General features: G+C 36.4%; 1 protein-coding gene across 1 annotated transcript in view; it reads right to left on the reverse strand.

Moving 5' to 3' along the window:
* The window catches only part of FRYL (FRY like transcription coactivator), a 185,517-nt gene that overhangs the window by 59,112 nt on the left and 102,888 nt on the right, over positions 1 to 23,517 (reverse strand). Inside the window, exons 19-32 of the mRNA XM_052641734.1 lie at positions 20,390 to 20,627; positions 19,353 to 19,538; positions 18,999 to 19,085; positions 16,740 to 17,008; positions 14,329 to 14,524; positions 13,455 to 13,579; positions 11,474 to 11,531; positions 9,101 to 9,192; positions 6,847 to 7,019; positions 5,559 to 5,719; positions 4,900 to 5,010; positions 3,650 to 3,804; positions 3,252 to 3,351; positions 1,936 to 2,104 (exon numbers count right to left, since the gene is read on the reverse strand). Coding sequence (XP_052497694.1) covers positions 1,936 to 2,104; positions 3,252 to 3,351; positions 3,650 to 3,804; positions 4,900 to 5,010; positions 5,559 to 5,719; positions 6,847 to 7,019; positions 9,101 to 9,192; positions 11,474 to 11,531; positions 13,455 to 13,579; positions 14,329 to 14,524; positions 16,740 to 17,008; positions 18,999 to 19,085; positions 19,353 to 19,538; positions 20,390 to 20,627 — 2,120 coding nt within the window. The remainder of the gene's footprint in view (positions 1 to 1,935; positions 2,105 to 3,251; positions 3,352 to 3,649; positions 3,805 to 4,899; positions 5,011 to 5,558; positions 5,720 to 6,846; positions 7,020 to 9,100; positions 9,193 to 11,473; positions 11,532 to 13,454; positions 13,580 to 14,328; positions 14,525 to 16,739; positions 17,009 to 18,998; positions 19,086 to 19,352; positions 19,539 to 20,389; positions 20,628 to 23,517) is intronic.

Consider the following 23,517-nt stretch of genomic DNA (forward strand, 5'->3'; position numbering starts at 1 on the left):
GTGGAGACAGCGGTTAGCTTCCCAGGTAATGCTAGTGGTAAAGAACCCACCTGCCAAGGCAGGAGACTTAGGAGACTCAGGTTCGATCCCTGAGTCAGGGAAGATCCCCTGGAGAAGGACATGGCAACCCACTCCAGTAATCTTGCCTAGAAAATTTCATGGACAGAGGAGCCTGGTGGGCTACAGTCTGTAGGGCTGCAAAGAGTCAGACACAACTGAAGTGACTTAGCACGCATGTGGTTACTACTTTGCACTGACGACCATCCACGTCCATCCTGAAAAGGATGAAGGGACTGCGTAAGTTGGGAAGAAGGAAGAGGCATGACTGCTGCTATTTACCAGTGCAAACCTAACGTGTGTGCTGCTCTAAACACTGAATGTTAGGAGGATTTAAGTTGTTTCTTCCCCCAATCAGATCAATTAGGGGTGGGACTCAAACTCTCTCCACTGCTAAAATAGGCACTGTGGAAAAGATGGGCCAAGAAGGCAGAGGCCTCTGTGCCTTGCACCTGAATGGAAGGTTCAGAGCCCTGGTATCTCCTGCATACCAATTCTGGTGCATTTGCAGCACTAAGATTAGAACGAGATCTTACTGAAGATGAAGAGCAGAAGAGTCTTTTGTATTATAACTAATAAACTATTCAGTTAAAGGATTTATAAGCACTATGGAGGCATCTGCAATAGTGTGTTCATCGACCAAAAGGCTCAACCTGGATGAGCTCCCTAATTATCTCAAATCTGAGTCCTGGGAAACCCATATATATACATATAGGACATCTTGCTTGACACATAGCCCATGCTTTAGACACTCAAGGCAGGAATGTTTGTTGGACCCAAGGAAAGGAAACTGGACCAGGAAGCAAGGTGGGTTCCTAGCTATAGTTCTGCTTAAGGCAGTGCAGTATGTTCCCCTATGATGAGAGGTCTTATAGAAAGAAACCTGTACCCTTATCCCTGCCCATTTATATTATTAAAAATAGACCAATATACAAGATAAACCACACACTAGAAGATTCAGGAAGTTTTATGTCTACTAAAGGATTATTTTCAAATTGCCTGTGAAGCCCCCTCCTACTTTTCTTTTTTTAGCTAGTGTGAGGTGGAGAAGAGAGGTCAAGTTTAGAATCCCTTTAGAGATCTTTAATAAGCAATCTCAGTATCAAGGTAGATCAGTATTAAAAAGTTCATATTAAAGGAAAAAAATCTCTCTTATATAAAGACCGGTTTTGTTTTAATTCAACGTCAAATTTCATAGATTTACACTTCCTAGAAGACTTTTATTTTTTGGGGCTCCAAAATCACTGCAGATGGTGACTGCAGCCATGAAATTAAAAGACGCTTACTCCTTGGAAGGAAAGTTATGATCAACCTTGATAGCATATTCAGAAGCAGAGACATTTTTTGCCAACAAAGGTCCGTCTAGCCAAGGCTATGGTTTTTCCAGTGGTCATGTATGGATATGAGAGTTGGACTGTGAAGAAGGCTGAGCGCCAAAGAATTGAGGCTTTTGAACTGTGGTGTTGGAGAAGACGCTTGAGAGTCCCTTGGACTGCAAGGAGATCCAACCAGTCCATTCTGAAGGAGATCAGCTCTGGGTGTTCTTTGGAAGGAATGATGCTAAAGCTGAAACTCCAATACTTTGGCCACCTCACGCAAAGAGTTGACTCATTGGAAAAGACCCTGATGCTGGGAGGGGTTGGGGGCAGGAGGAGAAGGGGACGACAGAGGATGAGATGGCTGGATGGCATCACCAACTCAACGGACGTGAGTCTGAGTGAACTCCAGGAGTTGGTGATGGACAGGGAGGCCTGGTGTGCTGTGATTCATGGGGTCACAAAGGGTCGGACACGACTGAGTGACTGAACTGAACTGAAAAGTAGTTTTATCAAAATGGTTGCTGAAAAAAAAAACTACTAGCCTGTTGAACAATCATACCTGAGAATATGGCGAGAGTTAGCTCGGGATACGCCCTTGCTAATTCTTCGGACAGCTGATAGTAAGACACGGAATACAGATGCGGCAGAGGGGCCAGCTGGCTGAGAGCGCCGTCCGCTCTCTGGACCTCCAGCTTGTGAGCATAGCGAAACATCTTCGGTTCCAGGATCTACAGGAATGTAATCCATCCATGTAAGATTTTGTGGGTCCTCTAAATTTCAGCTATAATTAAAAACATAAAATTTTCTCCCAAGAAACATTATAGTTTGAAAGCTACAGAGTTGTATACATTGTAAAGTTTCTTGGATGCTAATCTTTAATTCCCAGAAATGTTTGCAAAAGGTCTCTAACTCTTGTGCTTTGTAATTCCAAATGAATACTAGGACAGAGGGTTATAAGGATCAATTTATCTTTCTTTATAGCACTTAAGGAAAAAAAAGGACCAGTCCCATCTTGACAAGCTCTGTAATTCTTTACAAGACTTTAACATTCCTTGTATTGAATGCCAGTAACAATTTGAAAATAATTCCTGCAACTTAATATACAATTATTTGAAGAAGATTTACCACTTTTCCAATTCAAAATTATGACTATATAAAAACATGCATATGTGAAAAAAAAATCTTCAAACCTATTTTGCTTAATCATGGATTAAATATAAAATACAAGCAGAAAATTCTTTTAATATTATATTATGCAAAGAGCTACACCACTCAACCTTCTTCTTAACTAATAAAGACACTAGGGTATAATTCTTAGGATGATCCCTCAGAACCACTTCAAACCCTTTGGAAAAATGTGCATCTCCTTGAATCCCATTCTTAAGGTTAAGAATGAAGAACCACATCCTACCATCAATGGATATAACCATATATCCAAGTGAAATTTCTAAGTTATTCGTCTCAGTCTGATAAAGAAAACTCACAAAAGGTTATCATAAAAGAGCTAATTACTTTTCACTTGATTCTCCAAACCAGACTCACATTATTCTTATTTGCTCAACAGAAACAGGTGAAGGCACACAGAGGCCCTAACCACTCAACTTTTCCAAGTACTCACACAGAGACACAGAGGCACACACACAGGTGAGTGTGGGTGTTATCACACACAATCCTCTACAATACACTCAAAACTTTGCATTATTTATAGACTTAAATGACCCATATTATCTTAGTCTTCTGTTTCTAATGATAATTAGGAATCATCACTATTAAAAATAAAGATGAACATTAGCATACTTTCAAGGTAAGAACAGATTGCTGTGCTTCATTAAATCCTGAGTAAAAATATATTTTAATTAACATTTGTTTACAAACCTGTAAAAGTTGCATAGCAACTTCATAGATACTTCGAGAAGAATCAGCGGCTTTAAACAGTATCAGATTGAGGAGCATCACTGTGTCACACTGATAATCCCTAGGGACAAATTTCACATGTTAGATAAACAATGTTTAGAGGCTTTCACACCAGTTAATAAACATGATATGATATAAAGGGAAGGATGCAGGCAAGCAGGGGCTAAGCCTATGAGGTGACTGTATTTTTTTTTTAAAGGCAATAGGTATGACAGTAGTAATCATTATCACTATTTGGTTAGATTTTGTTCGAGTTTAAGGTAAGAAAATATTGGTTTATTAACATTGCTGAGTTCAAAAAGACACATTCTGTTTTTTAAGAGATGCTAAATAATGAAAGACAGCAAAATCTAGAGTACCTGTTCTGGAAAACATTAGCTATGGCCTTGAAACAGCCAGCTGCCACTCTCTTGGAACCAGTGTAACAGCGATCCACCGCCCAATACATCAGGTTGCTCTGATCCGGGTTCAGCTCCAGCAGTAATGTAACTGCCTCACAGCCCAACTGATGAACCTAAGTAAAGGTCACAAAATTGCCCAGGACAAAGAAAGGAATATATTATTTATCTACTCCTCTTACATTTCAATTAAAGTAATACAGTGCATATATTTATTGTATTTCATCACAAAACTCAAGTCTCCTTTAGTTCAAGTCTTTCTGATTTTATTCAACCAGCAGAACCACCAACACAGAGAAATTAAATGTGGTCTCCTGCTTTTTATATAAGACTCTTAGTCGTACAATTCAATTTTCCAGCAGAGCCCCGGAGGTGGCTGATGAATAGGAACAGTGATTAAGTGCTTTCAGGAAAATGAGTGATTAACCTCCCCAGCTATTTTTGTCGAAATTTATTCTTATTTTTGATAGCCCAATACAAAATAAGACAAAATAAATAAATATATTAATATATAATATATATTAATATATAATATAATAATAAGACAAAAGTCTTATTTTAAATTGTCAAGTCTGTGTTTGTATGGTATGAGTAATAAGGGGGGAAAAGTGATTAATTGGAGAATTATCAAAAAAATTAAACAGAGCAAATAGCGTATTTCTTCCATGGAGCTTAAAGTATTCCACAATTATACTCTTTTACTGATTTAAAACCCTTTTTGAGATAAATACACACTACTATTCTAATCCTCTAAGAGGGAAATTAAAATTATTTACATGAGAACTAAATAAGAATTAGAAATCTCTTAGTTTATGGTATCCTATTTAGTTTTACATAATATGTTTTGGGCCCATAATTCTAACCTATCTTATTTCAAAAAGACATATTCAGTGAGCCATACAATAACTCTAAATAATGCAGAGTGTGTGTGTGTGTGTGTGTGTGTGTGTGCGTGCGTGCTCAGTCACATCCAACTCTCTTAAGACCACATGAACTGTAGCCGACCAGGCTCCTCTGTCTATGAAATTTCCTAGGCAAGAATACTGGAGTGGGTTGCCATCTTCTACTCCAAGGGATCTTCCCAACCCAGAGATGGAACGTGCATCTCTTGCATCTCCTGCACTGACAGGCAGATAATTTAACCCTAGTGCCACCTGGGAAGCCCCCAAATAATGCAATGCAGTGGTAATTTACTACAGAATTTTAATTACCTTTTTGTCCAGAGAGTCCAAAATGTTATCCAACCATTTGTACAAATAGCCATCTGATGAAAGTCCTACATTATCTGCAACAGGGCCACAACAGAGTACAGCAGACATAGCCTTCAAACAATAATATTAGAATTACATTTAAAACATTTCAGAGGTTAAATGTTGGTTGCTTAATGAGAAGAGGCACGATATTTTACTCATGCTTATATAGCCACAATATCTTTAATTTTTTTGTTTACAAAGAAAAGCATAATAGTAACTTTTGAAACTAAGAAATTTACTATGAGCAGTACATAAATATCATGATACTACATTAGACATGGAGTTTGAACAGTACTGGAGGTGAAGGGAAAAAAAAGATCAAGAGAAAGTACTTAAGTAAGAAAAAAAATAAGTATTTTTTGGAGGCAATCCTCAATTCTTTAAGAATGTGGCTTCCAATTTTCATAGATTCTGGAATATTTCTATATTACATTTTATGCACTTAAATAAAGTTCCAGAATAAGTATTTGAATACAACAGGCAAATATATATTCTAGTACTCTCAGGTACTCTGAAGAAATCCTGATCCTTTTTATAACACCAGGCACTGAGAGAGAAAAAAATTTTAACTCCACTCTTAACCTAAGAAAAAAGAAGTCAGATTTTTAGGTAAATACCTTCAGTGCACAGTACTGATGTCTGTTAATTTGCATGTTTCTATCACTGTATCTGTCCAAGGGTGTAAACATGATGCTAAAAGGACCTGCCCAGTGACTGAACAGCATAAACAGACTGTGACGAAGGCTCTGCTGAGGAAAAATACTTCTTCTCTGGTGCACTGTAAATAAAAAACAGGCAGAAAAAATTATTTCCATGTCTTCTCCCCTTAATATGCACGTCAGTTTGTTATTGGATGGTGGTGATGTTAGTCGCTCAGTCGTGTCTGACTCTTTGCAACCCCATGGGCTGTAGCCCACCAGGCTCCTCCGTCCATGGGATTCTCCAGGCAAGAATACTGGAGTGGGTTGCCATTCCCTTCTCCAGGGGATCTTCCTAATCCAGGGATTGAACCCAGGTCTCCCACACTGCAGGCAAATTCTTTACCATCTGAGCCACCACGATTGTTACTGGATACATAATATTATATAAAAAGAAAACAAAAGTTTTCATTTTAACCTACTCCCAACCTCCATAGTTACAGAAATTATTTACATTTATGCATATCACAGGAACAGAGCTGCAGTGTACATTATCATGTTAAGTGAGATGCAGTGTTATGTGAAATACAGCATCTTGGCCAAGTAGAAGTGCATGGCAGTCACAATGCTCCAGAGCTGGGCATCAGGACCCTGCTTCTCTCCCTGGGTTGTTGTTGGCTACGTGCTAACCTTGGCCAAAACATTAAGACAACATACTTCTGGATCATGATTAACCGGTAAGAGAGGGCTTTGGACTACATATACCGTTTTCAGCTATACAACAATCATTACATGGAATCTTGACATATTGATACATAACAGACAACAAGGGAGCTGATCTACCTGCAGTAAAGCGTGAGGTCTGGAGTCAAAACCCACTCTGCTGCCTTTTGCTGCTGGTTTAGGTGATCTCCAAGGAATCTTTCCACTTAACAAAAAATCTATTCTACAAGCTCTCTGCAGCACTCCTTGTTGAAGAAACTCAACAGGATCATAATGAACCAAAGTAGAAGTTGTAGACAAGTGCTGAGTAATGGATTAAATCATATCTTTACATTAGTGAGCTTCAGCTCAGACAATGTAGAGGAAACCATGCTCTTTTCCTCTATAGAGCATCATTTACTTCTCAAGTTCCAAAAGTTACCCTGACATATTTTTCAAATGTTCACAAGTTGCTTGTCAACTTAGATTACCATTCCTCAGGGGAAGAAAAATTATGATAGTCTCTTAATATTCATTTATGGGTTTGAGGAACTAAAAATCATACCTGGAACATTCTGAATGATATTCGCCACTAAGGCACTAAAATGGCATCGTATATCCTTCAGTGTGTCAGAATCTTTTTCATTTTCTGCTTCCAGGAGTTGTCTAGTTAAATCTACATATTCCAATAAAGTGTTGTTGAGGAAATGTGTTTCACTATCAAGGCCACCACTTGCACTGAAAATATGGAAGAAAATTCATGTTAAGGAAAACATGATGTTAAACTATAATTTAAGTCAACATTATTCTCTCCATCAAAATCTATGGCTTTTCAAAATAAAAATATAAGGAGATACAACGGGAACAGGGAGGATCAGTTTAGAAGGTAGAAAGAAGAAAGACTAATTGTGTATATTTACACAGTTGTCCTACATATATGCCTTTAGCATAATCAATCAAATACCCATCAGGTACCTATTCTCAGCAAAAATTACTGCTATTACTGGGGATGCAAAAATTTAAGAGAATTCAAGTAAGACTGTTGGTTTTTTAATCTTCTATTTTAGACCTTGGAAGTTTCTTCAAGAATCTCTACAGGAAGATTCTCTTTGAGGCCAGGGTTCTGGGCCTAGAGTCCACTAACTGCAAGAAGGTCACTGGTGAGAGAGTCCCCAATCCTGGATTCCAGTCTTGTTCCATCAGTTATTAAGTATGTGACCGGTAGGTACTTGAGAGTGTTTTGCCAATAGAAATTTAGTTATCTTTTCCTTGTTATATTTATTTGAAAATACCTCTAAAGTTTATGATTCCAAAAGTAAAAATACTCTTTCAATAGCTACAAATAGTTTTTTATAAACATCCTAAAGCCATGAACATCAGAGTAAGGAGCCACAGTGATTGTACAGCGTATAAAAAATACCGGTCTATGACTATAAAATACATTGAATGTATTCATGATGAAACTCTCCTTTATTCCTCAAGTGAATGTTTTTAAACTCTGGGTCAACACTTCACAGTGGCTGGGAAACCAACATGGTAGATTGTAAGCTGACTCAGAATAACTGAGTACCTACTATGCGCCAGGCACAGAGGATCAACTGATTGAACAAACTGAAGATCCCTGCCTCCTGGCCATTCCAGAATTCATCTTTTTTACCTTAAGCGAGAGAGAGAAAAAAAAAATGTCCATAATAGTGTTCACTTTATTTTGATTTCTCTTGGGGCAAAAAACAACAAAAAAAAGATAGATCCAAAAATAAAACATGCAACTGCATTACTAACATTACAATAAAAGCAAGAAAAAAAGAAAAAAGATTCAGATGTATTTTAGGTTAATTTTTTGCATCAAGTTCAGCAAGTGTCAAATTCATTTTGGCTAACTTCCATTGTTTTATTTTTGTGAAGTAGCAAAGGAAAAAAAAAAGAATGGTGCTTCTTTTTTCTTTCATTTGCTTTCCATTTACTATAATAGTAAATCAATGGTTTAGATTCTCTTTCATTAAAGCTATATTTTGAAAGCACTTGTGAAAAACATTCGATGTTAAATATGAAATGTGTTAGGCACACTCTGAAATAAATGATCAGGATAAATGGTAAAGTAATAATAAATACTATACTTGCTTATTAATATTTTTTTCCTCAGGATCTCTTCTGGAAATGGTCAGATTCATCTTTTTACTCCTTCAATGGTCAGCCAACACCATTATGTTTCTAGGGAAACAGTTATTTCCCTACATAAAGCTGATGGAATTTTCCTCAAGGTGCTGGCCTTAGGGTCAACAATAATTTTAGGTTTTATGTTTTTTATTTGTAAAGCGTGGAAATAGAAATTATGTTTTTGGATTTCATAATTGCTCTAAGCACAATAGATTAACAGTTGACTGAAGTAAATTTGCCAAGTTTTTTAGCCTACATGAAAGGCTAAACTTTCATGTAGCCTTTAAATAACATGATTTTTACAACTCTAGAAAAAATAGATCTTGAATAAGGTAAGACATAGTTAAAACAGACACCCATCCCTGGAAAAAGAAAAGGTCGCTGTCTACTGCTTAGATTACTAGATCTCAAGAAATATTAAAATCATAAGGACATTCCACTCAACCTTTGCCTGAAGCAATCTGTACGAGTGGTAGTTCTTCAATATATTTTTTAGCCATGGGCTAATGTATTAGATACATCTTTAGTAAATAATATTTATAGTGGTGCAGATTTTTTGTTGTTACAAAGGTACTTTTCGGTTTTTATATATTTCCTAAGAGAAAAAAAAATTATGTTCTCTAATGAATTTCAGGTTTGAAAAATCAAAATCCAATACCTACCTGTGACTGATGACACCAGCATCTGCCAGCAGTTCAAATATTCGTACCAGTTGTACTCGTAAAATATCTCGACGCCTGCGCCGTTTCATATTCTATTCCAAAGATAACAAAGATTCTAATTAAAAGTCCTTTAAGTAAGTTGACAGAAAATTTGCTGGTGTAACTTAGAAGGAATACTGGGAATGCCTTACGAGTTTGGAGGCTTGTTATTTTGCTTCTGCAAGGTAGATGTCAGACAGTCTACAGGCTATTACATCAAAAAGGTATGTGTGGATTAATTTGAAATTAACAAGAAAATAAAATGACATTTTATATAGTAATAAACTTATGAAGGGAGAAACAGAATTAAGCCCATATTTACTTTATGGTTATTTTTAGGTCAGGTTTCCTAATATGACAACTTTAGAGGAACTGAAACAGTAAACTACTCTCTTTGGATGATAAAGAGTCCCTAAGATGCTCCCAATAATATGACAGAAAAGAGGGAAAATATCACAAAGGGGACTAAAGAAACCCCAGAGATTTCATTTATACCATGATTTTTCACTTATCAGTTAATTCTGACACACAAATATACAAGCAGAAAGAAATTCCTTTGATCATTATGGTGTGAATAAATATGTTTATCCTACTAAGGCCAAAGTATTAATGCCTAGAATAGTCATCGTAACATCTCAACTTGATTCTCCTTCTAACAGGAACCAATATAATGGTAAGCTATAATTAATCTCCTATATCACTTTCTTCTTGAACTCATCATTTCATTCATGATGTAATACGGACTACTAAGAATTCGTCTCTCACTTTCTTGCTTACAACCCAGTTTTCTGCCTTCCAAAACAGGCCAGTTGTGGATAACCAGTTCATTAAATTTACTGCTTCTCTGAGCTCTTATCAAGTTTGCTGCAATTCATACTGAATGAAATGGTTTCTTAACAGTGCTTGAGGATTTCTGCAAAGGTTTAGTTGACTTGCTTTCATTCTGTGTTCATAGAAAGACTGTGAGTCTAATGCTCTCAAAATACAGTGCACATTCAGACACATCACTGTGCATATCTATTCCCTTGCTATGATGACTTTTTGTCCTGAAATTGATTAGTATACATACTGCCACTTAATTTTATTTCCAATTCCACTTGCACTGTAACCGACATATTATTTTGAAGCAAATATCTAATCAATTACAAAATGGAGAATTATCACTACTCCACAGGGCTGAATTAGAAAAAAAGGAAGTGAAGAATTACAGATGCTGTCATAAGGTTCCCATACAAAGTAGCTACTGTCATCTTCCTCTCTTGCTAAAATTCCTCAGAGGATTGCCATCATTGCTAGCAGTCATTCTAATTCAGTGTTCTACATCAGACTCATCTAAGGTGCTTAAGAAAATAGATTTCTGGGCTCTACTCCAGGGATTCTCATTGAATAGGCTAGGCCCAGGAATCTATAATTTTTTGCAAGCTCTCTGGCTAATTCTCAGATTCTACTGCCATATGGGGACCACTGGTCTATTAGATAAAGCTGAAACCAGGAGCTTTAATCCTTTCACGTGATAGTTCCTTTCTTGCTTTCCAGCCTAACATTCCATCACTTTCCCCATAACATAATTACAAAGAAAAACATGCAATGTCCAAATTTTTTAAAAGTAAAGTTTGCAAACGCTGTTCCCTCTACCTAGAATGTTTTTCCCTTGCTTGTCTACTGGGGAAATATGCTTCAGAAATTCACCTCAAATGTCACTACCTCAACTAAAAAGCTTTCTCTTACTCCACAGGCAGAATCAAAGGCTTTCTTCTCTGTAGTTCATCTAAGCCTTTACCTATTACTTGATTTGTGTGCACAATACATTGTTGTAATTATAGATTATACAACATCTGTTCCACAAGAACTGTGATTTCTAAATGTACCTCAGAACCTGACGTGTAGATTTGGGGTTCTAGACCTGGGGTTGGCAGAATACACCCCTCAGGCCAGATCCAGCTCACTGCTGCCTGTAACTGTAACAGAGCCACACCCACCTATTTAGCTGTCTAGGCAGCAAAACTGAGCAGCTGCAACAGAGATGGGATGACCTACAAAGATGAAAATAACTATCTGGTCGTTTACAGAGATCAGTGGACTCTGATCCAGACTCTAACCACCCTAACTTCAGGCAGAGAAAATTTAACATCTGTATTACAGAATGGGTTTCTGAGTAAGACCTCCTGGGGAGTGGGGATGGTAGTGGTTTCTCCATGTTTTAAAAATGTTGAAAATGGCACTAGACTTATTTATTTCTGAATTTCTAAATTTTGTTATACTATATAGAATATAGAAGCCAATTTTATGTGTTTGCCAAATAAATATTTAATGATATAAAACTACACAGTTTACCTCTGGCCTTCGTTCAAGTGCCTCTTTAATTATGGGATGTAATTCCTCTATTAGTTCCCTAGAAGAAAAATAATATACATTCTTTCAATTAATAGCCAAACATATACTCTGACCTGTAGAAATATGTAAATATTAATATATGATATAACCTGATAAATGTTAACCCTAATCTTACAGTTTTGAACACAATTTTTATTGTGGTTTTTTTTTTTTTTGGTTATACTACATGGCTTTACGGAATCATAGTTCCCTGACCAGGGATCAAACCTGGGTCCTGGCAGTGAAAGCATGCAGTCCTAACCACTGGACCGCCAGAAGTCTCTGTTTTGTTTTGATTGTGAAATAACACACACACTCTGTAGAATATTTGAAAAATAGAAAAAAATGGTATAGGCCACTTATTCTAATTTGTAGAGATAAATACCTGTTCAATCATTTTATAACCCATATATAGTTTACATAGTTGAAACTCTAACATACATAAAATATTATCCTTTTATCTTTAATTAACACTAGTATAAGCACTTTCACATGCCATTAATTAATTTATAATACTCTAGTATTGGGTTAAATATGATAATTTTCCTAACCATTTTCAGTTATTACTGACTCATTAAATTTTATCTGTTAAAACACATAATGTCCAGTGAACACCTTTGTATATTAATCTTTGACTTCAATTCTGATTATCTCAATAGGATTAGTCCTTACAAATGAAATTATCAGTCAAAAGGTATGAACTTCATGAAAATCATCTTTTTTTGCTTATATCCTGATTTTAAATTATAAATGTACTCACTGTAGAAAATTGGGAAAATACAAAAAAAAAAAAGAAGAAAATAAAATCCATCCACAATTTCATTGTCTATAGAGACTACTGCAGACATACTACTGCAGACATTCAAAGTATCTGCTTCAGAATTGTTTCTATTTATGGGGATTTGTGAAACTGAGATAATTTTTGTACCTCATTGTTTTCTATTAGCACAACAGTGTATTTACTTGGCATAAAATAATCTTCCAACACTTCATTTATAATGAATGCTATCCACACCTACAGATATAATTTATTAACCTATTCTCTGTTACCTTGGGAGACAAAACATCAAACATTACACCACATCAATAGAGGACAACCTCAAAAGAAAAAATTCAGGATCCAGAACTTCCCTGGTGGCACGGTAGATAAGAATCTGCCTGCCAATGCAAAAGACACAGGTTTGATCCCTGGTCGAGGAGATTCCACGTGCCGTGGAGCAACTAAGCCCATGCTCCAAAACTACTGAACCGTGAGCACTCTAGAAGCTGCATGCTGCAACTGCTGAGCCCACGTTCTGCAACAATGAAGCCTGCACATGCTAGAGCCTGTGCTCCTCAGCAAGAGAAGCCATGGCAATTAGAAGCCGACACTACGCAGTGAAGGGCAGCCCATGCTCGCCGCAACTAGAGAAAACTTGCACAAAGCAAGGAAGACCCAGCACAGCCATAAATCAATAAATATTTTTTTAAATTCAGGATATAGTCAGCAATAACAAAGAAGAAACTCAGGCAAAAATGAAGAATTGCTTTATGACTGTTAAAAACATCAAGAATGATATAAAATATGTACATAAATAATTCTTGTAAGAATAGTCACTCTCTTGAACAAGAAGGAGAAAAACTGTTTTTAAGCAACAGAATCACTATGTAAGACAGGAGGGAAAATATACCTTTACATGGCATCTTATAATCTCTGGGACATGTTTATGTATAATATATGATTTTCATAATCAGTCTTTGAAGAAAATAGGGTAAATGTTAAGCAAAATTAGAAAATAAAGGTGCAGATAAATTAAAGGACCTGCTAAATGTTAAATGGCTAGCTAGCTGGTAAAAGTCAGGATCGATATGAAACTATCCTGATAAGTATGCTACCTTGCCTTCTCAAAAAGTAGCCACATTTACTATTTTACTACATAGAGAAACATATAAAGATAAATACCTAAATGCTCCTGGGTTGGTCCTGCCAAGACCTAGAACAAGGGATTCAGTGATTTCCATGCTCTCAGAGCGCATCATTGGAACTATGTGCTTAAACAAGGATGAAGGGGATGGGATGCCAATAATCTGAAAAAAAGATATTGTATTTATAGTAGCCACTAATGATAGTACATTCAAATAAATAATATGACATTTCAACAATATTTGGTCACAGACAATGGAATAATGACATTTTAGAATGAATGGTGCTTCAGAATTCACCTCTAATGTACATCATCTTAAAAGGGTCACTGTGAATTTGCTCACTACAAATTTGTTAACAGAAGTGGGATTTGCAGGCCTCTTAATTCCTTACAGACACTCACTATCATGTAATACAGGCTGAATCCCTCCCTTAGCCTATTTCTTTTGACCTGTAAAAATAAGTAAAAACAAAAAACTACTTCTAAAAGAATCATCAGTGTTAAATTTAAACACCCAGTATTAAGTTTTGTCAGTTTCCTTCAACCATCTGATAATATTTTATTTCATATCATGGAGACCATATCACTGTTCTTATCAAGTTATTTGTCCTACTACATAATTTAGGGAAATTCTAAAAGAAAAACTTTATATATTATTGGTTCCAACTAAGCATCCGTTAAAACATTGGGGTAGCCAAAAAGTTCGTTCGGGTTTCATACACTGCTATGGAAAACCTGAAGGAACTTTTGGGCCAACCCAATAGTAACAGGGATTTCTTGAACCATTTTCAGTATTAGTGCCTGTAACTAATACACTTTTCAATCAAGTTACTTTATTGTCCTGAAAAAGAAATTTTAAAACATTCCTTTTATGCTGTCATTTGGATTCAATGACAGAACTCAAAAACTTACTTTAGAATCAATGCTGTAGCCACTGTCAGGGGTGGACGCCAGCGTCTCAGGAGGAGAACACCTCACAGAACCCGCAGATGTTGAGGATGCTGTGGAGGTCGCTGCGCTGCAGCAAAGAAGCAGGTAGTTTCTCCACAGGCCAATGTATGAGTCACTGCTTGTGGTAGTATTTACTTTCTTAGCATTGATGGGGCTACTGAGAAAAAGAAGAACAGGCAGATGTAAATAACATGTGTTTAAAAAAGTTTCTTTTAAACGAAAGCTCCTCTGTCCATGGAGTTCTCCACGCAAGAATCCTGGAGTGGGTGGCCATTCCCTTCTCCAGGGGATCTTCCCGGCCCAGGGATTGAACTCGGGTCTCCTGCATTGCAGGCAGATTCTTTACCATCTCAGTTACCAGGGAAGTCCAACTAAAGGTAAATTTCTACCAATTTAGGGGAGATGGTTAGCATAACCACTGAATCTCTGTGGAATAAGATATAATGAGTAAAATACAAGATTGAAAGTTAAAACATTATAGGATCATTTTAACATAATCTATTATTTCTGTGGGTACAGTTAATATTTTATCAGGTCACATTTTATAACTTATTATATATACTCAACGCAGAGGAAAAAAAGTGAAAACAAAATGAAAATCACCATTAATCCAACGCCAAAATAAGCTCTATATATTCTTCTACTCATCTTCAATTCAGACACATGAATAAAGGTATAAATGTATCTCTTTTAGCTTATAAAAGCTGAATAATATTACTTGTTTTGTACTTGCTCTTTATACTTAACATATATGTTGAAACATCCTTCATGTAAATAAATATACTTCCATGACCTCACTTTTGATGACCATATATCATAGAGATTATGATGATTTATAGAGGCACGCTTTCACTGTTGGATATTTAAGCTAACAGTAATTTTTCCCTATTATACACAATATTAAACATTTGAATATATGCTTCATTATAATAACATTTAATTATTTTCTTGGGTAAATTCCTGAAACTGGAATCGCAGAGTCAAAGAATATCTACATTTTTAAAGCTTCTATCAAATTTCTGTTTTGAGAGATTAGACCACTAAAATATTTTGGAACAATTCCATAAATATTCTCAAAAACGGAAAATTCTTTTGGGATTAACGACTGAGAGCAAAACAAAACAGGAAAAATACTAAGTTTTAGTCCTCACTTTCAGTAGGCTTATAATCTACTAAGATAAACAATACGTATCATGCCACTGATTCATCAATAGTTTCTTAATATCTTAAAAAAGGTTCAGAGCACTGTGACGGGAGTAAAAGAACAACAAAAAAAAACCTGTTTAAAAAAATCACCACCATCATGTGTGCTAGGGGAGATATACAACACAGAAATAAAAGTGTCAGATGGTGCTAAGTTTGATGAAGAAAAATAGAGCAGAAAGTGGATACAGGGAATGGTGGTAGGAGAGTGTATATTAGGTGGTAGGAGAGGTATTTTATCATTTAAAATATGGTAAAATAAAGGAGACTAAATAAGTTCATAAATATTATACAAGGTGGCAAGTGTCAATCTTCATTAAAAAAAAATGGCATCCAATAAACAATACCTGAGAATCTGTATCAATATATAATTAACATATATGTATGCTGCTGCTGCTGCTAAGTCGCTTCAGTTGTATCTGACTCTGTGCGAACCCAGAGACGGCAGACCACCAGGCTCCCCCGTCCCTGGGATTTTCCAGGCAAGAACACTGGAGTGGGCTGCCATTTCCTTCTCCAATGCATGAAAGTGAAAAGTGAAAGTGAAGTCGCTCAGTTGTTTCTGACTCTTAGCGACCCCATGGACTGCAGCCTACCAGGCTCCTCTGTCCATGGGATTTTCCAGGCAAGAGTTCTGGAGTGGGGTGCCATTGCATATATACAAACAATAAAAACAAAACCAAAAAACGTATATATGCTTTTTCAAACAAATTTTCTTTGCAATTTAAGAATAAGACTAACCTGCAGTTTATAAAGCCATGGTCAACTCTCTGTCACATTGTCAGTTACCCTTAACTATCATGCTCAGAAACTCACTGAACTCATTTCCCTTCACTTCCCACCCTCTATCTACAAGCTTATCTATATCCACATCCATATTCATCTTCAGACTCTCTCCTCATTCATTCATTCATTGAACACAAAGTATGTACCAAGCAGTGTGATAATTAAGTAAATGAACAATTGTAATTTGTAAGACCAAATTATACAAAGAGAATGAAAGGATTATATGACTATATCCTTTATAACTTTCATTGTCCTCCTTAACACACCAGTACGTTATGGCATGTCATTTATGGGATTTCCAATTTGTAGAACTTTTCAAGTTCATGTGTTATGAAGGCTGACAGCCTATACACTGTAAAATTTACACTAGGAAAATCACTTACTTTATATCAACTTGTGGGGATAACAACTGAAGCCTTGTGTAGGCAAACATCCAAGCATAGCTCACAGCTGTAGGGCAGTGTTTTGGAAGGTTTTCTTGCTTTAAAAAACTGGAGAGACTTATAATCCATGGGTCTTGGCCTTGGGTCACATGTGCAAATATCCATATGTGTGATGGACTGATCACATCAAACTGGTGGCTAATGGGAGAGGAATTCCACTCTGCTAATGTCTGTAAATCTATTGAGCTCGGGCAGTACAGCAAAGTAGTCTAAGCAGAGAAAAAAATTCATTATTGCATATTTCAACAACTTTTGTAAGTTTTACCATATAAATTGCTTTAAACTATAAAAGTGGTCTACTGGTAGTTTCTACAACAGAGATTCTTAAACAGGGATAATATGAAGTCTGAGATACATTTAAGGAGGTACAGAATTCCTGAAATTGCATATAAGGTTTTTGTTCACATGCAGTTTTCTAGAAGAGATTATATAATTTTTATTAGTCTCAAAAAGATCTATAAACCAAAAAGGTTAAGAATCACCACTTATGTAATTCTTGTATGAATATGCAACTCACAGGATACTCAAGATACTAGAGAACTCAAAAATGAACCATTAACTTTCATGCTGATGTGCACTGCAAGACAAGTGAAAATGTCAGTTGCACAGTCATGTCCGACTCTGTGCGACTCCACAGACTGTAGCCTGCCAGGCTACTCTGTCCCTGGAGTTTTCCAGGTAAGAGTATTGGAGTGGGTTGTCATTTCCTTTGCCAGGGGATCTTCCCGACCCAGGGATCGAACCTGGGTCTTCCACATTGCAGGCAGATTCTTTACTACCTGAGGTGTCAGGGGAGCCACTGTGTACTATGTCTGCATAAGTGGAACAGAATGGAAAATGGGCTCCTCTCCAGAGCTGCTGCTGCTGCTGCTAAGTCGCTTCAGTCGTGTCTGACTCTGTGCGACCCCACAGGCGGCAGCCCACCAGGCTCCGCTGTCCCTGGGATTCTCCAGGCAAGAAGAGCTACACATTCTCAAATATTTGCTCAATAATAGTCAAAGCTCTTAAAATTAAGAGATAAAGACTTCAGAGCAAATTATTTTTGATTCAATAGACAACAAAAAATAGAGTCTTAAAAACTGAACAGAGGCTTGATTCACCTGATCATTCAACAGATATTTACAAAGGACCTGCTCTCAATCAGGCACTGCTTTAGGCACTAGAAGAGACTCACTCACTTCTCTCCTTGTTGGCCAAGTCATAGTTAATAATCTAAAACAGAATTCTTTAAATTGAACAGAATTTTATTATTATCTCTCTTGGTTACATGTAACTTTGAGTTGTAAGAGTCAAGAGTTACGTAGAAAGCATAGAAACCTCTTGTGCAGGTATTGCAAAACAGGAAGAAAATAATTTCAATTAGTAAAGTTTGATACTTATTCTTATCAGTTTTGAAAACGTCATATATGACCTTTCTCCCCCAAACCAAACTAAGAAAGATAGCATAAGCTTTCTTAGTAATGTATGTGTTGATGAAGTGTTTTTCTTCATTTTAATGAGTGAAATTACATATGTTGCTGTTGTTTAGCTGCTAAGTTGTGTATGACTCTTTTGCAACCCCATGGACTGCAGCCCACCAGGCTTCGCTTTCCATGGAATTTTCCAGGCAAGAACATGGGAGTGGGTTGCTATTTCCTTCTCCAGGGGAACTTCCAAACCCAGGGATCGAACCCACATCTCCTGCATTGACAGGCAGATTCTTTACCACTGACCACCAGGGAAGCCCCAAATTACATATGACTCAGGCATAAGATATTACATATCTACTCTATGCACTTGAATTTATATGGCAAAGCAAACAAATACACTTACTGCAAGATGCAGAGTGCAAATTTTTTGCTTTGAATTTCAACAGAAAAAATTTCGATAGCCCTTTAACCAGCATATACAGGTCAAGAATACTATATGCCATAATCAATAGCAAACAGTAGTCAATTACAACTTCAGATTTAATAGAAACTTCTTAGATTGGAAAGATTGGAATTTTACAAAGATAAAATATTTATAGTTTTGTGGGGAAGAGTACGAACCATAGCATAAAGTAGTGCCACTTTGTGTATGCCACTTTTTAAAAATTATTTTTTATTCACAAATACTTTCTAATGCATGGTATTTGTAACAGAAACTCAGGTATGTATGTATGTATGTACATCTTAAGTTTCAAAACATTGCTGAATAGCATGAAATCATTACAGTTACCTGATCAGCCCCAGTGAGATGAATGAAGCTCTCAAGAATGGATGGGCTCTGCCTGTCCATCACATCTATGGCTAATTCATCATCACCCTATAAAAAAGACATCACATGTCTATTAAAGTTTAGGAATGTTTAAGAACAGCAGCCAAACCTAGATAAACATTACAAATATACTTTAGCCCTATCTGTTACAAATGGAATAGAAGGCATGCAGGTGAGCTTAGAACCTCTCAAAAAGATCTTGTTAAAAAGTAAATTATACCTGCACGGTAAAAACAGAAATGGAACAAAGATGGACAAAAGGATAGCTTTTTAAGTATTTTCATTAGGTAGCTGAATGAAATATCTAAAATTTACCTTAGGTATTTCCAAAAGTGCAAATAAAGCCCGTATTTCTCTAAGGACGCTGACAGCTAATCTCCTAGTGGCAGGTCGGCTGCTACAGAGAGTGACGAGTGCAAACCCTTCGACCACATGGAATACACTGGAATATGGGCTCCTTTCCAGAGGAGGGGGATGAGAGGCTCCATTAACTACACCATGCTTGAAAAATAAAACACAAGTTAAAAAAAAAAAAGTATGTATTCCAGTAAAACAATTAGTAAAGAGTAAAGCAAATCATAAAAATGACTGCTACAGGTCTGCCTCAGCTCAAGAAATTTAAATAACATTTAATTTACAAAAATTTCACATCATATAGTGAAAAAAGCATTTAATTGACAGTCTAAAACACATGAATATGCAATGTACCTAAGTTCTATCATTCTCTGGCTACTTTGTAAAAAGCTTTAGAGTTGACACTTAATCACTATTGGTCCAACATTTCTATATGGAAAATGAAGGACTGAATGGCATCCTTTGTACTCAAAGTTTGGACCAGCAGTGTGGCATCACCTAGGAGATGGTGATGTGCAGGCTTATTGAACATTGAGAAGCTGGGTTGGCTTAGATGATCCAGCTCTAATATCCAAGGTTCTACGGCTTCTACATTTTCACAAATCAATAATTTGAGCACCCTTTTCGGTTAAGAAGCACATATACTGTATATGTGAAATGGGGACCACTGGTGCCTTTGATAAGCAACCAAATAACTCAACTGAAAGGCTATCAACATTTTTTATTATACCAGCATTCAATATATTGGAAACAGCCTATATGTGAGTTAGAATTGTCTCCACTTTGTATGTTCACTGAAAACTAATTATTACCAAAGGAAGAATTTAATTTCTATATTTAATACATAAACTATAGGAAAGTTCTGTTTAAGGGGTTACAAACATTTTGAAAGGAAGTAAAACTAATGAAACTTCTAATTTTTGTGGGAGTCAATATGTTTTAACATCATAACCAGTCATTTACCATGCACAGAGGAACACTATGAAAGAGTCTGGTACCTGTGAGTCCTGGTTTTTGTTATGCATTTGGGTTGCTTGTTTCCACTGATTTATTAATTGTACCAACATCTTTACAGCATTATCAAGAAGTGTGGGATGGACATCAGTCACTTCACGAACAATAAAATAAACAAATCCTGAAAGGACATCCTCACGCCAATCTGGAAAATCAAGCATTAGTGCCTGCAGAGTATTGAAAGCCAGAGCACGAAGTTCTTCATCCATATGAATTGTGAGCCTACCAAGAACAAAATTCCATTAGCAAACCTCAAAAACCTTCCAAAGAGTTTTATCATCTAAAACTCAAAACTAAATTTAAAAAATACATCCTCTCAATTGCTTCTTAAGGAGTAAGAAAATAGGAACCAATGTTCACTTTTTGTGTTGTATTTGTCCTTATGCTAACCTGTATTCATTTATTTAAATTCACATGTCAATCTATTAATATCAGTTGGCATCAGAATAGTAAGATTGATAATTCAGAATAGTAAGTTCGATCATAACTCAAATGTTGTACTTTAGAAAACACAGACTAATGAACCAGAATTACATTTTAAAAATTCTTTAATCCTTAAAATGCCATATATTATTCTATAATCAGTCAAATTTATGCTGAATTATATAATACCTTAGTACTAGCTCACATTGATTTAGTCCTATGCTATCACTGGAAAGGACAGTTTATCTCTATTGCTCCTTTCATGCTGCTGAGCTTACAGTTAAACATAAGATGGCTGATTGTGAAGAAAAAAATACAAATCAAGATGGAATGAATTTAACAGAAATAATTCTTGAAAATAAAAATGACAATTAAGCTGTAACTTCATAATGGGGTATGCCTAGAAAGAAGATGAAAAAAAAAAGTAACATATGAAGTCTTCAAGAGAATTTATGTTAAGTAAATTATAGGAGAGGCTATATATAGTTACCTTTTAAAGACATCAATAAGATATGAGGACAGGAATGTAATATTAGTTAAAGGATTTTGATAAACAAGAAAATCATAAAAGATGGCTGCAGCAATGAAACTACTAATATTTAATGCTATATGACTAAGAGTTTCTGTTTGGGGCTACAAAGAATTATTTACATGATTGACCATCAAGACACATGTATCAGGATTAGAAACAGCCTGAATGAATAAAGATAAGTAGGTGATATTTAAAAATATGCCACAGTTACATGCTTGGGCAGCTGAAAAGATGCAGTTATCCTCAATGATAAGAGGAAGAACGCTGTGTGATATCAGTCTCCACCCTGCTGAACTCAGTTCTGGTCTTCACTAAGCTAACCTTCAACTGATACTGAGACTGCGGAGAAAATGTATTACAATTGTTTAATACAAAGACCCGGAAGTGAGCCATGAAGTAGCAGCAGTTACAGCAGCACACTGGAAATACCACACAGGGTCAGATCAAGGGTCTCAGTCCAGTGTTCTGTCTCTGATAGTGGCACCAAAGGAGAGACTGTGGGAAAGGAGAGTGACCAACTCCATGCTGCTGGCTATAAATGTTCAACATTCCGTAAATCCATGAATTTACACCTCTCTGTGTGACTTAGGATATATCCATGCAGAGAAAGGGGCCTGATTCATTTATGGCAGGAGAACTATTGAACCTTTCCTGGAGACAGCAGACAGGTCTGCAAATTTACAGTGTATCTTTGCTTTGTTTGTTTGCTTGCTTTATTCTAAGTAAATAAGATTTAGACATCACAATTCCAAATGATAGGAGCTAGGGACAAAATAAGCAGACACGGGAATCTTTCTCTCTGCCAAAATAAATTAAGTATCACAGGGGAAAGAAGCAAAGTCAATAGCAAAGCAAATTGTCAACCACTGGCTAGATGTTTGCTCCTTTACTCGGCTCCTCCACCGCTGCCCCTTGCGGATGCAACTTCACTTTGGTGGGGAATATGGACTGCCATCCACAAAATGGTGAACTAAATTGAGGTGGGAGGCGTAGGAGCAGAAGTGAATGACACTTGTTTACTGATTTCTCAAGGAATAATATTATAAATAATTAAACTTGTTTTCCCTCCCTAATGCTGACAGGAACTTTGTTAACTCTGCAATCTAATTTATAGCAAGAGTTAAGAGATACAGTGGGAAGGGATGACTTTATCTCACGGTGCCAAGTTTCAAAGTCACCTCTTTCTTCTCCTCCTCATCCAATACCATTCAATCTCCTAGTGCAACCCTCAGGAGGGTGGGTAGTGGATGGGTGTTTGAAATGCTCTGTGACCACGGAGGTGGGAAAGGCTGCTGGAGCAGTCTATTAACTGTTTATTCATTGTGAGTTTAACTTAACACTTAGTAATAAGAGTTCAGCAAGCAGTAAAAATCTTCGAATATGGTAAGATATCACTGCTCCATTGATAGTCTTTGTGCTTGGTTTCCCATTAGGGTGGGGCCAGTAAACTATGGCTCAAGGGCCAAATCCAGCCAGGCTCCTTAACAGGTGGCTGCTTCTTCACTACAATGGCAGAGATGAACAGCTGTGACAGAGACCACATGACTCACACATCTTACAACAGTCACTATCTTGTCTTTTACGAAAAAAGTCTGTTGACCCCTTATTTAAAGAGAATCCCCAACTGTATCAGCAAAACAGTTTTTCAAAAGGCTATCACTTCAACTTAGAATTATTTCCAGAAACTGGTATTTAAGTTTGGATGTCATATTAATTACTCTTTTTATAGAGCCTAGAGAGGAAAGAGATAAAAACTTGAACTCTATGGGCTCTCCAATAAGAGAAAAAAAGTGAAAATGAGACCTGGTCATCACCTTAGGTGCTAAAGAAAGGACTATAGGAGTTAACACAATAATTAATTGCCTAGTGAGTGTCATTACACACTGATAATGTCCATATGTTAACAGAACATGTTCTATAAATCCCAAGAAATAATAAATACTAGATGGAAAGGCAAGGAATTTAAAAATAGGATTTATAGGGGAACCCAGAAGAATTTTAAAAGTTGAAAGATGAGTAAGGAGAATGTGTTAACAAAACAAAAGACAAAAATGGGAGTTTAGAGAGTTATCCACGGATTAAAAATGTCTTTATCACTACTTTTTTTTTAGTGATAATAGTAATGGGATGCTTTAGAAATCTAAAAAGACTGACTGA

This window comes from Budorcas taxicolor, chromosome 6, assembly GCF_023091745.1.
Source record: "Budorcas taxicolor isolate Tak-1 chromosome 6, Takin1.1, whole genome shotgun sequence".
Classification (NCBI taxonomy): Eukaryota; Metazoa; Chordata; class Mammalia; order Artiodactyla; family Bovidae; genus Budorcas; species Budorcas taxicolor.